Here is an 11439-nt window from a genome sequence, read left to right as displayed (position 1 = left end):
AATTCACATCAGTTAAGATGGGAATTAACTTCAGAGAAGTTCATGGAGTTACTTACTCCTGCTCTGTACCAGAATCTGGTCCAAAGAGTGTTAAACAAGTGGTATATTTGCAGGGCTGGCTCACAACATTTTGGCACCTGAGGAGGGGAGCTCAAATGACGCCCCATACCCCCTCGCCTGGGCCAAAACTTTGAAAGGTCTCAATTCTGCCTTCTTCCTGTTCTACTCCTCTCATGGTACTGCTTTGCTACCTACCCCAATAAAGGAGAACTAACAACTTAAAATGCCTTGTTCAAAAATTTTAAGTAACACTCAACTTTCAAACTCCTGAACAGCAAATGTAACTTTTCTTGTCTGCATAATAAACACTGGCATTTTTATGTGTTTGAATAATCAAAGTGGTATTTTCCGTGCCTTCTTGGTTGCAAAGATTTGAACTACTTCCTGCTGAAGGTCCACAGTTTGGGCCAGCTCATGCTCTATTGAGATGGCTGCAAGGCCGACCAGCCTCTCCTGTGTCATTGTGAAGCGTAGATGTGTTTTTATTAACTTCAGCTTGGAGAAGCTGCGTTCTCCAGAGGCAACTGTTACACGAAGTGTTAGAAGTATGCACAGAGCAACAAAAGTATTTGGAAAGAGGGTGGTCATCTTATTTGTGCATATATATATATATATATATATATATATATATATATATATATATATATTCATATTCCAGAACAGCCTTTGGAGTTGATTCTGCTGAAATGTATCGTGAATGGGCTTTCAGTTCATCACCTAAATCACTCGCATCAGTATCACTCATGTCATCATGTGTCAACACTGTCTCTAGTGCCCTGCATTGCTGGTGTAGGTCTTCTTCAGGTATAGTGAGGAGTTTTGGAATATCCTACAACATTCCAAATATACTGCTGTGTTCCTTGAGCTGCATGAAATGTTCTTCAACTGACTGTATTGTACAATCTAGTGCTTGGTTAAGGAATTCAACTTTGAATTGTTGTTTGGGGTCTCTTATGGGATTATCCTGTGCCTCGTAATCAAAATGTCATCTTCTTCGGTGACTCTTGAATGGGTGGGAAAATAGCTTCAGTGTGAAGTTCCTCTGCCAGCTTCTGTGTACTCTTCAGAACGTTTTGAAATCCCTCATCTGACCGGTAAGACTGTAGGTATGACTTTGCTTTGTCCAGTTGTTCCATTGCTCCAGATATCAAGGTCAATACCTTGGAGTCTCTTGCTTACAACATTTATTTCAAACAGTATGTCATGCCACAACACTAAGCCCACACAGAAATTTGAAGTTATGTATGTTTCTGGTGATTCCATTTCCCTCTGCCATTGTTCTCCCACAAACAGTTCCTGTCATAGCATTATCCTCTATAATGGCAACTATGGCATCATCTATCTTCTCAATTTGGTGTTTGATAGGCTTTATCGCCTCCACTCAACATTCCCATCATGTGGCACTCAGTGGTTTCAGTGTCAGAGAGGATGTTCCCAGATATTGCTTCAAACTTTGCCATCGATGAGTTGATGCAGAGAAAAATACATAGATGCTTTAAATTACATTAAAAAATTCAGCAGCCTCCCTAGAAGCTGATGCTGCATCACTGACCACTAATTTCAATGAATGAGAACTGCATGGGACAAAAAAAGCTCAAGGGTTTAACTCTTGGATCCATGTCTGCACTCCTCTGTTCTTTCCGCTCATGTTGGCACCATTATCGTAGCCCTGACCTCTCATGTCAGCTATCACAATTCCCATATCTTCCAGCTTTTTAAGAAGCACATTTGTCATACCAGCTCCTGTAGGATCTTCAATGTCAATAAATTCTAGAAAATGCTCTCTGACAGTCACCATTGCAGGGACATTTTCACTAGGTTCTGTTGTTACAAAAGGCACCATTAAAGTCATTTATTCCATATGGCTGATGTCAGGTGTGCAGTCCAGAATAACCGAGTAATATCTTTCTGACTTCAGATCTGCCACAATCTTCTGTTTGACTTTTGTTGCCATTAACTGTATGATCTCATTTTGAATTGGGGTGTGTACGTTTCTTGGGTAGTGACTCTTCTTAGATGCTCCTGGAGTATAGCATCAAACTCAGCCATCAGCTCCACAATTTTAAGGAAGTTTCCATTGTTTGGCACATACAGCTGCTCTAATGTGCCACACAGTGCTAGGTTTTGGGCAGCAAGCATTCTCACAATGGCAATGAGCCTTTTCAGAACACTTTGCCAGTAAAGAGACTCTGATGCAATCTTCTCTTGATGCTGATCATCTATGGTAGCCTTTAACCTTAGTCTCCTCTCAAGCTCTTTCCACCTATGGAATGCTCTCTGGTGATTTGCTGCCTTCTCATGGCATGTCAGATTTCTAGCAGATTTTTCCAGTCCTTTGTTCTTGTAGAACCCAATGTGGCTGGAACATTAGACTGGAAGAGTTTGCAACAAAAACAGTATACAGCATTCTGGGTTTTTGAGTGTATAAGCCATGGCCTCTCCACTTTGTCACCATTGGGGATTTCACGCTAGTAATGTGTTGGATGGTGTAGCGATGTGGGACTTAACCAGCAGGAGGCGCCGCAGGGGTGTCTCAGGAATTAGCTCATTTCCAGCCTTGGAGCGCCCTCTTCAGGCTGGTGTCCCGCTGTCACTTGGCCCCCATGTCCCTCCCTAGACTCCAGTGCCCCTTTATCTGGGGTGCTGCCCCCTGGCAGTACACCCCTCAGTCTCAGGGTCTCCCCCGGGGGACCCCCATCCCCATCTTGCTTCAGGTCCTAGTGGCACCCCCCCACAGTCTGGCATCTGAGGTGGCTGCCTCAGTTTGCCTCATGGTAAGGCCAGCCCTGTATATTTGGCATATCCAAGGGAGTGCAAGGCCCACATTTGAGGGAAGTTGCCCATAATAAGATGGGGTAGTTGTATGAGCATCATATATTCCTTTAGCAAGTGTCCTGCAGGAAGAAAAAGAAACCTACTGCCTGGTTAGGGTGATTTTCTTTTGCACAAATGGGGAGGGATAGCTCAGTGGTTTGAGCATTGGCCTGCTAAACCCAGGGTTGGGAGTTGAATCCTTGAGGGGGATATGGGGCAAAAATCTGTTGGGTGATTTAATTGGAGATTGGCCCTGCTTTGAGCAGGGGGTTGGACTAGATGAGCTCCTGAGGTCCCTTCCGACCGTAGTATTCTATGATTCTAAAGGGTTGTGTGTGTTTTTGGAGCAAAGGATTTTAGTCCCAGCTCTGTTTGTGTGTGATTTATGTAGCACTGGTATTTATTGTCATATAGCACATGGCTCTGTTCTTGTGGGAGAGGGGAAAATAGTAGAGAATACGTTAAAAGGTTGCCGTGTTTAATAGTCTTTGGTAAAGATGGAAAACATCTGTTTTCCTGTGTTTGGTCTGACATGCATTTATTTATTGTTTCTAATGGCATGATGTACCTCCTGAAATGTAAAAAGATAAGATCCCTGCCCCCAGGAACTCTGAAACTCTTGTTCAATGTGATGTTGTAAAACAGTTAGGGGGACAGGGACAATACCAATAAAATTATGCAGTTAGGCCCTCATGCTGAAAAAACGTGTGTGCTTTACTTGACTTCAGATGGGACTGCTCAAGTGAGTAAAGTTGAGCACATGCTTAAGTGTTTGCAATATTGAGCAAGGGCTAATGTACCGCATGAGGACGTTTAAACTTTTAAAAAATGTATATATTCAGAGTAAATAAATGTTTTAGTTGGCTACGTTTATGTAGGTTTTACTACAGCAGTAGTAGGTTTTAAGGAAGAACTTTGTGGAGAGGCTGGTGGCTTGCTGGACTTCCTCAGAAAGCATGTTCCCTGCATAAGGAATGGCATGGAAGAATGCAAAAAGGTGGTTGTGGGAAAGTGATGTCCTTGATGAATGGAGGAGATGACACAGGTAGAGACCAGGTTGGATAAATTGGATGAGAGACCCGGTTGAAGGGAATGGATTATGTACGGCCTTAAAGGGGATGACATATAGCTTGCAGTGGATGTACTGGAGAAGCAAGAATCAAAGTGATTCAAAGGGAGGAGTGATGTCAGATTGACCATCAGGGATTGTTTTGACCAGCAACTGTGTTTTGAATGGCCTGAAGAGAAGTGGTGTGATTGTCAGAAAGGCGACAGAAGAAGTGGTTATAGGAATTAAATAGCGCGATGAGGAGGACATGAGTACGTTTTTGATGTCTGGGCAGGCAGGAGAGATCAGATCCTGGAGATGTGTTGAAAGAAGTGGCAGGATATGGATATACTATAGGATGAGGGAGGAGCTGAAGATGAACACTAAGTTATGGGACTGAGTGACAAGGGGGATTGTGGTCTCCTCAATAATGAGAGAGTGAGGGAATGGGAGGAGATTTGGAAGGAACGATGCATGCAAATTCATTGGCTTCCAAAAGATTTTTTTGGCTATATTGTACTGAAACAAAAATGAAAAAGCTGACATGGATATTTTTTTTTTTTTTTTTGTAGATACCAGTATTATTTGCAACTGAAGAAAGATATCTTGGAGGGAAACATTCCTTGCACATTAGAGCAAGCAATTCATCTGGCTGGCTTAGCTGTTCAAGGTAAACAAAGGAATTTCACTAAGTAAATTTTAGGGATGGTGACTTGAGATATTTGGATGTATATTTTATATTTGTTGCTTACACGAACACCCCCTGTTATGGTAGATATTCCGTATGTAGTTATGTGGCTCTATGCCTGCCTTTTTTGTAAAATACATGATATTTGCTTTGAATTTATAATCATTTAATGCACCTGGATTATGGTGCCTCAGCACTTAGTTGGTCATTAAGAGCTTGATCCTCAAAACTGTATTAACTTCAGTGGGACTTACCCAAAGCCACAGAGGGAGTCAGTGGCCCAGGAGTTCCTGGCTCTCAGTCATGTGCTCAGACCACTAGACCTCATTGCGTCTCAACTGCTGCAATCTCCTCCTGTTGGTTTAGGAGCAGGAGAGGGGGATGCATTTTAATAATTAAGAATGTGTCTGTACACCCATATTCTTTTCTCCATGTTGTCTCTCGCGCCAACTCCCCCTACGCCTGTAATGTGCTTGCAGAGCTAGTCCACAGGACCGTTACCCCACATTCAAATCTCTCCTGAAGACCCCCTTCTGCCATGATGCCTACAAGAAATTAGCCATTTAATGTTGGCTAGTTGGGGGGCAGGTTGGATAGGTTATACATATATTTAAAAAAACCTAGAAACCCCCAGAACTAACAGTTTACCTGTCTTTCCCATGACCAGACTCATTATATGTAGTCTTCCATTCCCACAACCTTTGCTTGCATTTTGTCTTCCAATATAACTACTAATAGTTTGTAAAACCACCAGCATTGGCCGGGGACTTGTGTAGTACATGAAACTTGTAGTTGATTTTTTAAAAATTAACTAAGTGTACATATTGATAGCATCACATTTAAAGAAGAGAATCTGTTTTTCTGCTTTGTTTACCAGTGAAATAGGGTGAATTAAAAATACCTTATGTATGTAAAATCAGTTTTTTGTAGTGCAGGCTAGCCCTTTAATACTCTTCATCTACCAAGTTCTTGCTTACTCATTTTATGCTCTTGGGAGAGTATAAATGTGTCTCTGCTCAGTGAGTTGTTTATGGGAATCTTTCTCAATATAATCCTCTTCTCAGATGGAAAATATTTTATCCTGTAACTTTTGCATTCTTCATTTGATCTGGCAGGGTTGTAAGAGAGGAATTGTATGTGTTAGTAACACACTGAAAAACCAGTGTAGAATAGTAGATCTTTTGGGTTGGTACTGCTTGATAACTAAGGTGACTTATAAGGTGGGTCAACTGCTTTTACCAGGAACACGCACACTTGGATTTTGGCAAGTTGGTGATTTGTCATTGTCCCCATTGAGGAATACCACAGCAATTTGTGATTTTAATAGTAACAGTAAATCCATTCCGAACACTAGTCTGATCATGAGTATAGTATTAATTTAATCTAAAATGGCTGAAGTCTCCTTTTAAATGTGAATACTAGCCCACACAATACTATTCATTCTCAGTTAAAGACATTTGTCTAAGTACTTTTCTTCGGTGAGGCTTCTAAATAAGAGCTATATTTTTGTGAGTTATATTTGTATATGAAAATATGGAACAGACATTCAGCAGAAGCTCTGGTCCCTTGAGACCTTTTCTCCTGAAGATTAATTTATAGCTTCTTTGATATTTATAGAAATGTAGGACTGGAAGGAACCTTGAGAGGTTATCTAGTCCATCTTCCTGCCGCAAGTTAGGACCAAATATACCTAAGCCATCCCTGACAGGTGTTTGTCTAACCTGTTCTTTAAAACCTCCAATGACAGGAATTCCACAACCTCCTTTGGAAGCCTGTTCAGAGCTTAACTATCTTGATAGTTAGTTAGTTTTTCCTAATATCTAACCTAAATCTCCCTTGCTGCAGATTAAGCCAATTACTTCTTGTCCTACCTTCAGTGCACAAAAGAACAATTGATCTGTATAACAGCCCTTAACAAACATGTTTGAAGACTTTTATCAGAGCCCCTCCCAGTCTCTTTTTCTCAAGACTAAACATGCCAGTTTTCTGAACCTTCCCTCATAGGTCAGATTTTTTTAAGCCCTTTTATCATTTTTGTTGTTTTTTTCTGGACTTTCAGATTTGTCCACATCTTCCCTAAAGTGTGGTACCCAGATCTGGACATGGTGCTCCAACTGAGGCCTCACCAGTGCCTAGTAGAGCAGACCGTTACAGCTGAAACTCCTGTAAATACACCCCAGAATGATTTTGGTGGTTTTTTTGCATCTGCATCACACTGTTGACTCCTATTCAATTTGTGATCCACTATTAGCCCCAGATCCTTTTCAGCAGTACTACTGCATAAGCAGTTATTCCCCATTTTGTAGTTGTGCATTTGATTTTTCCTTTCTAGATGAAGTGATTTAAACTTGTCTTTATTGGATTTAATCTTGTTGATTTCAGACCAGTTCTCCAATTTATCAAGGTCATTTTGAATTCTAATCCTGTCCTCCAAAGTGCTAGCAATCCTTCCCATCTTCAGATTTCTAAGCATATTCCCTACTCCATTCTCCAAATCCTTGATGAAAATATTGAATAGCGTTAGACCCAGAACAGACCGCTGCTGGACCACACTAAATACATCTCCCCAGTTTGATAGCGAACCATTGGTAACTACTTTTTGAGTATGGTCTTTCAAGCAGTGTAGCACCTACCATATAGTAATTTAATCTAGAACACATTTCCCTAGTTTGCTCATGAGACTGTCACTTGCAACTATTTTAAAAGCTTTACTAAAACCAAGATACATCACATCTACAGCTTCCCCCTATCCATTAGGCCAGTAACCCAGACAGAGAAGGAAATTAGGTTTGTTTGGCACGATTTGTTGTTGACAAATGCATATTGGCTGTTACTTGTAGCCCTGTTATCTTCTAGGTGCTTACAAACTGATTGTTGATTAATTGGTTCCAGTAAAGTATCTTTCCAGGTGTCAAAGTTAGGAGATGGTCTATAATTCTCTGGGTGTCCTCTTTGTTCTCCTTTTTAAAGATAGGTACTATGTTTGCCCTTCTTCAGCCCTCTGGGAGCTTTCCTGTCCTCCATAAGTTCTCAAAGATAATCACTAACAGTTCTGAGATTGCTTTAGCTGGTTCCTTACCAGGCCCTGCTGACTTGAATACATGTATCTTATCTAAATATTCTTTGACCTGTGCTTTCCCCATTTTGGCTTGTGTTCCTTTCCCCTTGTTAATATTAATTGTGTGAAGTATCTGATCACAACCTACCTTTTTAGTGAAGAAAGAAGCAAGATACATTAAACACCTTGGCCTTCTTGATGTCTTCTGTATTTAGCCCATTTTATTTCTCCTGTTCAACAGCTGGGGCCAGATATAGAGGCAGGTTCTCTGTCCCTGTGTGATCCCTTTGGGCTGATTGGGTGACCAAAAGAGAACCAAAACCTCCCCTAAGTCCCTGCTGTGAATACTCCCAGTATGGGGAAGCCTCCAGCAGGTACAGAGCATGCAGAACTGGCTTCTAGGCCTCACTCCCCATGTCTCCCAGCACAGGGATCATTTTAGGGTGTGGAGGGGAAGTGTCCAGTGTGTTCCATCAGTCCCTATCTTGTGTACAATCTCTATGGGACCATATCCAGTGGAGCTAGTCAGAACAGCCCTTAGTCTGTTCTAATCTGCACCAGAAGTGGGACTGCCGTAGAGAATCAGGGAGCTGTGATCATCTTCCTGACAGATACCTTCCTTCCTACCTCCCATTCTTCTGCACCCAGTGGAAGTTGTGTTGGTTTGGATGTTGACAGTCAGCATCCTCAGTAAAAGAAGCCTTAAGCCAGGACCAGGCCTACTTGAATCCTGGGGAGGGGAGGAGAAGGGAGGGAAAATCCAAGGGCCAGAATACAACTGGGTGCAGGGACAACAAATTAAAAGAGAGGAACAGGAGTGGAGTTCCTAAAGTATTAAGATCAAAAGAATTAGTGATTGAACTGTGTCACATGACCAGTCAGAAGAGGAACACAGACTAAGTAGGATATTTTAGGAGAAGAAGGACAGAAAGAAAGTCTCACCACCACAGAATACCCCCTGCCCTCCTGGTGTGATATGGCATTTCAGCAACTCTGACTTGCTTTCCTCCTCGCTATGTCATTGATCTGGTACGATGGTTAGAACCCTGAACATCTGCAGATAACAGCTTCATATCCACAGATATCTGCATCCATAGATACGGATCTTTGTGTACCATCTCTGGATTACAGATTTGATGCAGATCCAAATTTTTATCTGTGCTGGGCTCTCTATTATGCAGGGGGTCTCAATCAGCAGGGTTGCGATTTCAGGGGGTCTGCCCGTAGGGCCCTGGACCCCTTGAAACCAGCTCGCAGCTTCCCAGGGGGCCACAGATGCCCAGTTGAGAAGCGCTGCTATAGAGGGTGCTAGTGCAGATGCAGGTCCTTATATAAGGTGGAGTGCAGATCTTAGGTCAGATACAATTTAGTTACCATGGATATGAATCCAAATTTTTGTATCCATGCAGGGCTCTAACGATGGTGACTTGGCCTTTATCCAGGTCTCCCTATAGTTCCACCCCTTCCAGGGTATCAAGGCCCCAAACAAATAATGTCCCTCAACATAGCGATAATCAACACAACATCTTCTGTCCTTCCTGAGCTCCTCTTCAGCCTTGCAGGGCTCCCCCCTGGAAACCCTCAGCAAAACTCAGAAACCAGACAAAAATACAAACTAGAGCAACTTCTGCCTGCCTAGGTTTCAGCTTTTAGAGCATCTTAGGTTCTCCCAGTTCTCCTCTCTCCTACAGAGCACCAACCCACAAGACTGTCTCGCTAGAAACTTGCCACTTTTTCAAGTTCCCCTCTTCCCCCCGCCCCAGCATTCACTCCCACTCTTGTAGCTTCTCCACAATTCTCCCTCCACTGAGCTTCTGTCTGACTCTTCGCACAGGGCAGGAACTCCAGATCTCCACTCTCCTTGGGTCTCCTTCTCCCAGCTGAGCTCCTCAGTGAGCCTGACGCACCCTCCAGGTATAACAAGTTTGTGCTAATTCAAGCTCTGAGGCCATGTCTACACTACAAAATTAAGTCGAGCTAACTTACATTGGCATACAACCACTGCAGAAATTACATTTCTTGTAAAAGTGTGTCTACACTTTGTTCCTTGTGTCCTTGTGCATGTCTTCATCAGGAATGCTTGTGTCGATTGTACTGTCAGTGTGGGGCATTGTGGCAAGGCTCCTGACTGCCAGTAACCGTCGACCTAAGCAACGCAGTGTCAACATTGATGCTGCATTGACCGAACTACATCGACCCCTTGATTCTATGCTGCTCGCGGAGGTGGAGTTATTAAATTGGCTTAGCAGGGCAGTTACTTTGACAGGAGTGAAATCGAAGTGTAGACACTTTTATAATTAGGTCAATATAAGATGCCTTGTGTTGACCTAACTCTGAGGTATACACTAGGCCTCTATCTCTATTTAGCCCCTTTTTGGTCAGTATGGCGTTTATACACTCATCACAACATGATTTGCTTAACTGTTACACTTTGCAAAAGTTTACTGACTATTGTACAGTGTCATCCGCTACTTTCAAATAGAGTTCATTATTATGGAGCTATATTGTACAGAGAGTGCATCCTTCACACTGAACTAAATCCTTTGATCATCACAAGTACTTGAATCCTACCTGTTCTTTCATTTCATTTCCTTAGCTGACTTTGGAGACTACGATCAGTATGAATCTCAGGAATTTCTGCAAAGATTTGCCTTGTTTCCTGTGGTAAGTACTTTCTTCAGCTGCTTTTCTGACATTATTGAAAGAAAACAAATGGTTTGGAGACCCCTTACGAAGTGAGCAAACACGGTATTAACAAATAGCAGTGCTTGATTAGAGAGAGAGTTCAACAAAGGGATACGTGCTTATATAAAGGCTGAGAACCACTACTTCTCTCTCTCGTTTACTGCTCCCAAACCAATCAAAGCACAAATTATTGAGGTTCTGCAAGTAGATCTAATTAAAGTTTTTATCAGGTAATTGAATTACACATAATGCTTTAAATTGCACAATAGATCCCAATTTTCCAGGACATTGCAATGTTTAAAGATGTTTGTATAGTATAGTGAAGATAATTGGTGGGGTAAAAAACAAAGTGTGGTGTTTTAGGTTTTTTGCAGTAATCTGTTCACAGCCTACTAACCACAGGCTCAGTTGGAAGTCAGGTTCCTACTGAGTGAAGGACCTAATTATTTTATCCTTTAGAATTCCTTCTACTAGCTCTTTAACTAAATTCTGCTTTATGTTAAGGGTTGGTTACAAGAGGAAAAAGTCCTGGAGGAAGCAACACAGAAAGTGGCCTTGCTGCATCAAAAGTACAGGTAAGATTTCCTAAATGCAGAAATTGTGGAGCACTTCAGATCTAAGGGCTTGTCTATACTACAAAATTAAGTCGACTTAAGTTAGGTCGACCTACAGCCATCACAATAATTTAAATCGGTTCTGTATGTCCATACAGTATGCACCTTCTGTCAGTGGTGTGCATCCTCACCAGGAGTGCTTGCACCACCTCAAGTGGGGCATTGTAGGGCACTGACACAGCTGGAGCCCCACCGTCCCTGGGCTGACAGCTGGAGCACTGTATTTTGTCCAGTTCTGGGTGCCACATTTCAGGAAAGATGTGGACAAATTGGAGAAAGTCCAGAGAAGAGCAACAAAAGTGATTAAAGATCTAGAAAACATGACCTATGAGGGAAGATTGAAAAAATTGGGTTTGTGTAGTCTGGAGAAGAGAAGACTGATGGGGGGACATAACAGTTTTCAAGTACATAAAAGGTTGTTACAAGGAGGAGGGAGAAAAATTGTTCTCGTTAACTTCTGAGGATAGGAAAA

At 42.1% G+C, this 11439-nt stretch overlaps 1 protein-coding gene across 5 annotated transcripts in view; it reads left to right on the top strand.

Moving 5' to 3' along the window:
• The window catches only part of PTPN21 (protein tyrosine phosphatase non-receptor type 21), a 64063-nt gene that overhangs the window by 24406 nt on the left and 28218 nt on the right, over positions 1–11439 (top strand). For all 5 annotated transcript variants that reach the window (XM_054026106.1, XM_054026107.1, XM_054026108.1 and 2 more), the window contains 3 exons: positions 4495–4592; positions 10265–10332; positions 10858–10928. In XM_054026106.1, the coding sequence (XP_053882081.1) occupies positions 4495–4592; positions 10265–10332; positions 10858–10928 (237 nt within the window). The remainder of the gene's footprint in view (positions 1–4494; positions 4593–10264; positions 10333–10857; positions 10929–11439) is intronic.

The sequence above is a fragment of the Malaclemys terrapin genome, chromosome 4 (assembly GCF_027887155.1).
Source record: "Malaclemys terrapin pileata isolate rMalTer1 chromosome 4, rMalTer1.hap1, whole genome shotgun sequence".
NCBI lineage: Eukaryota > Metazoa > Chordata > Testudines > Emydidae > Malaclemys > Malaclemys terrapin.
The sequence above is the reverse complement of the archived record's forward strand: the minus strand, read 5'-3'. Positions and strand labels throughout refer to the sequence as shown.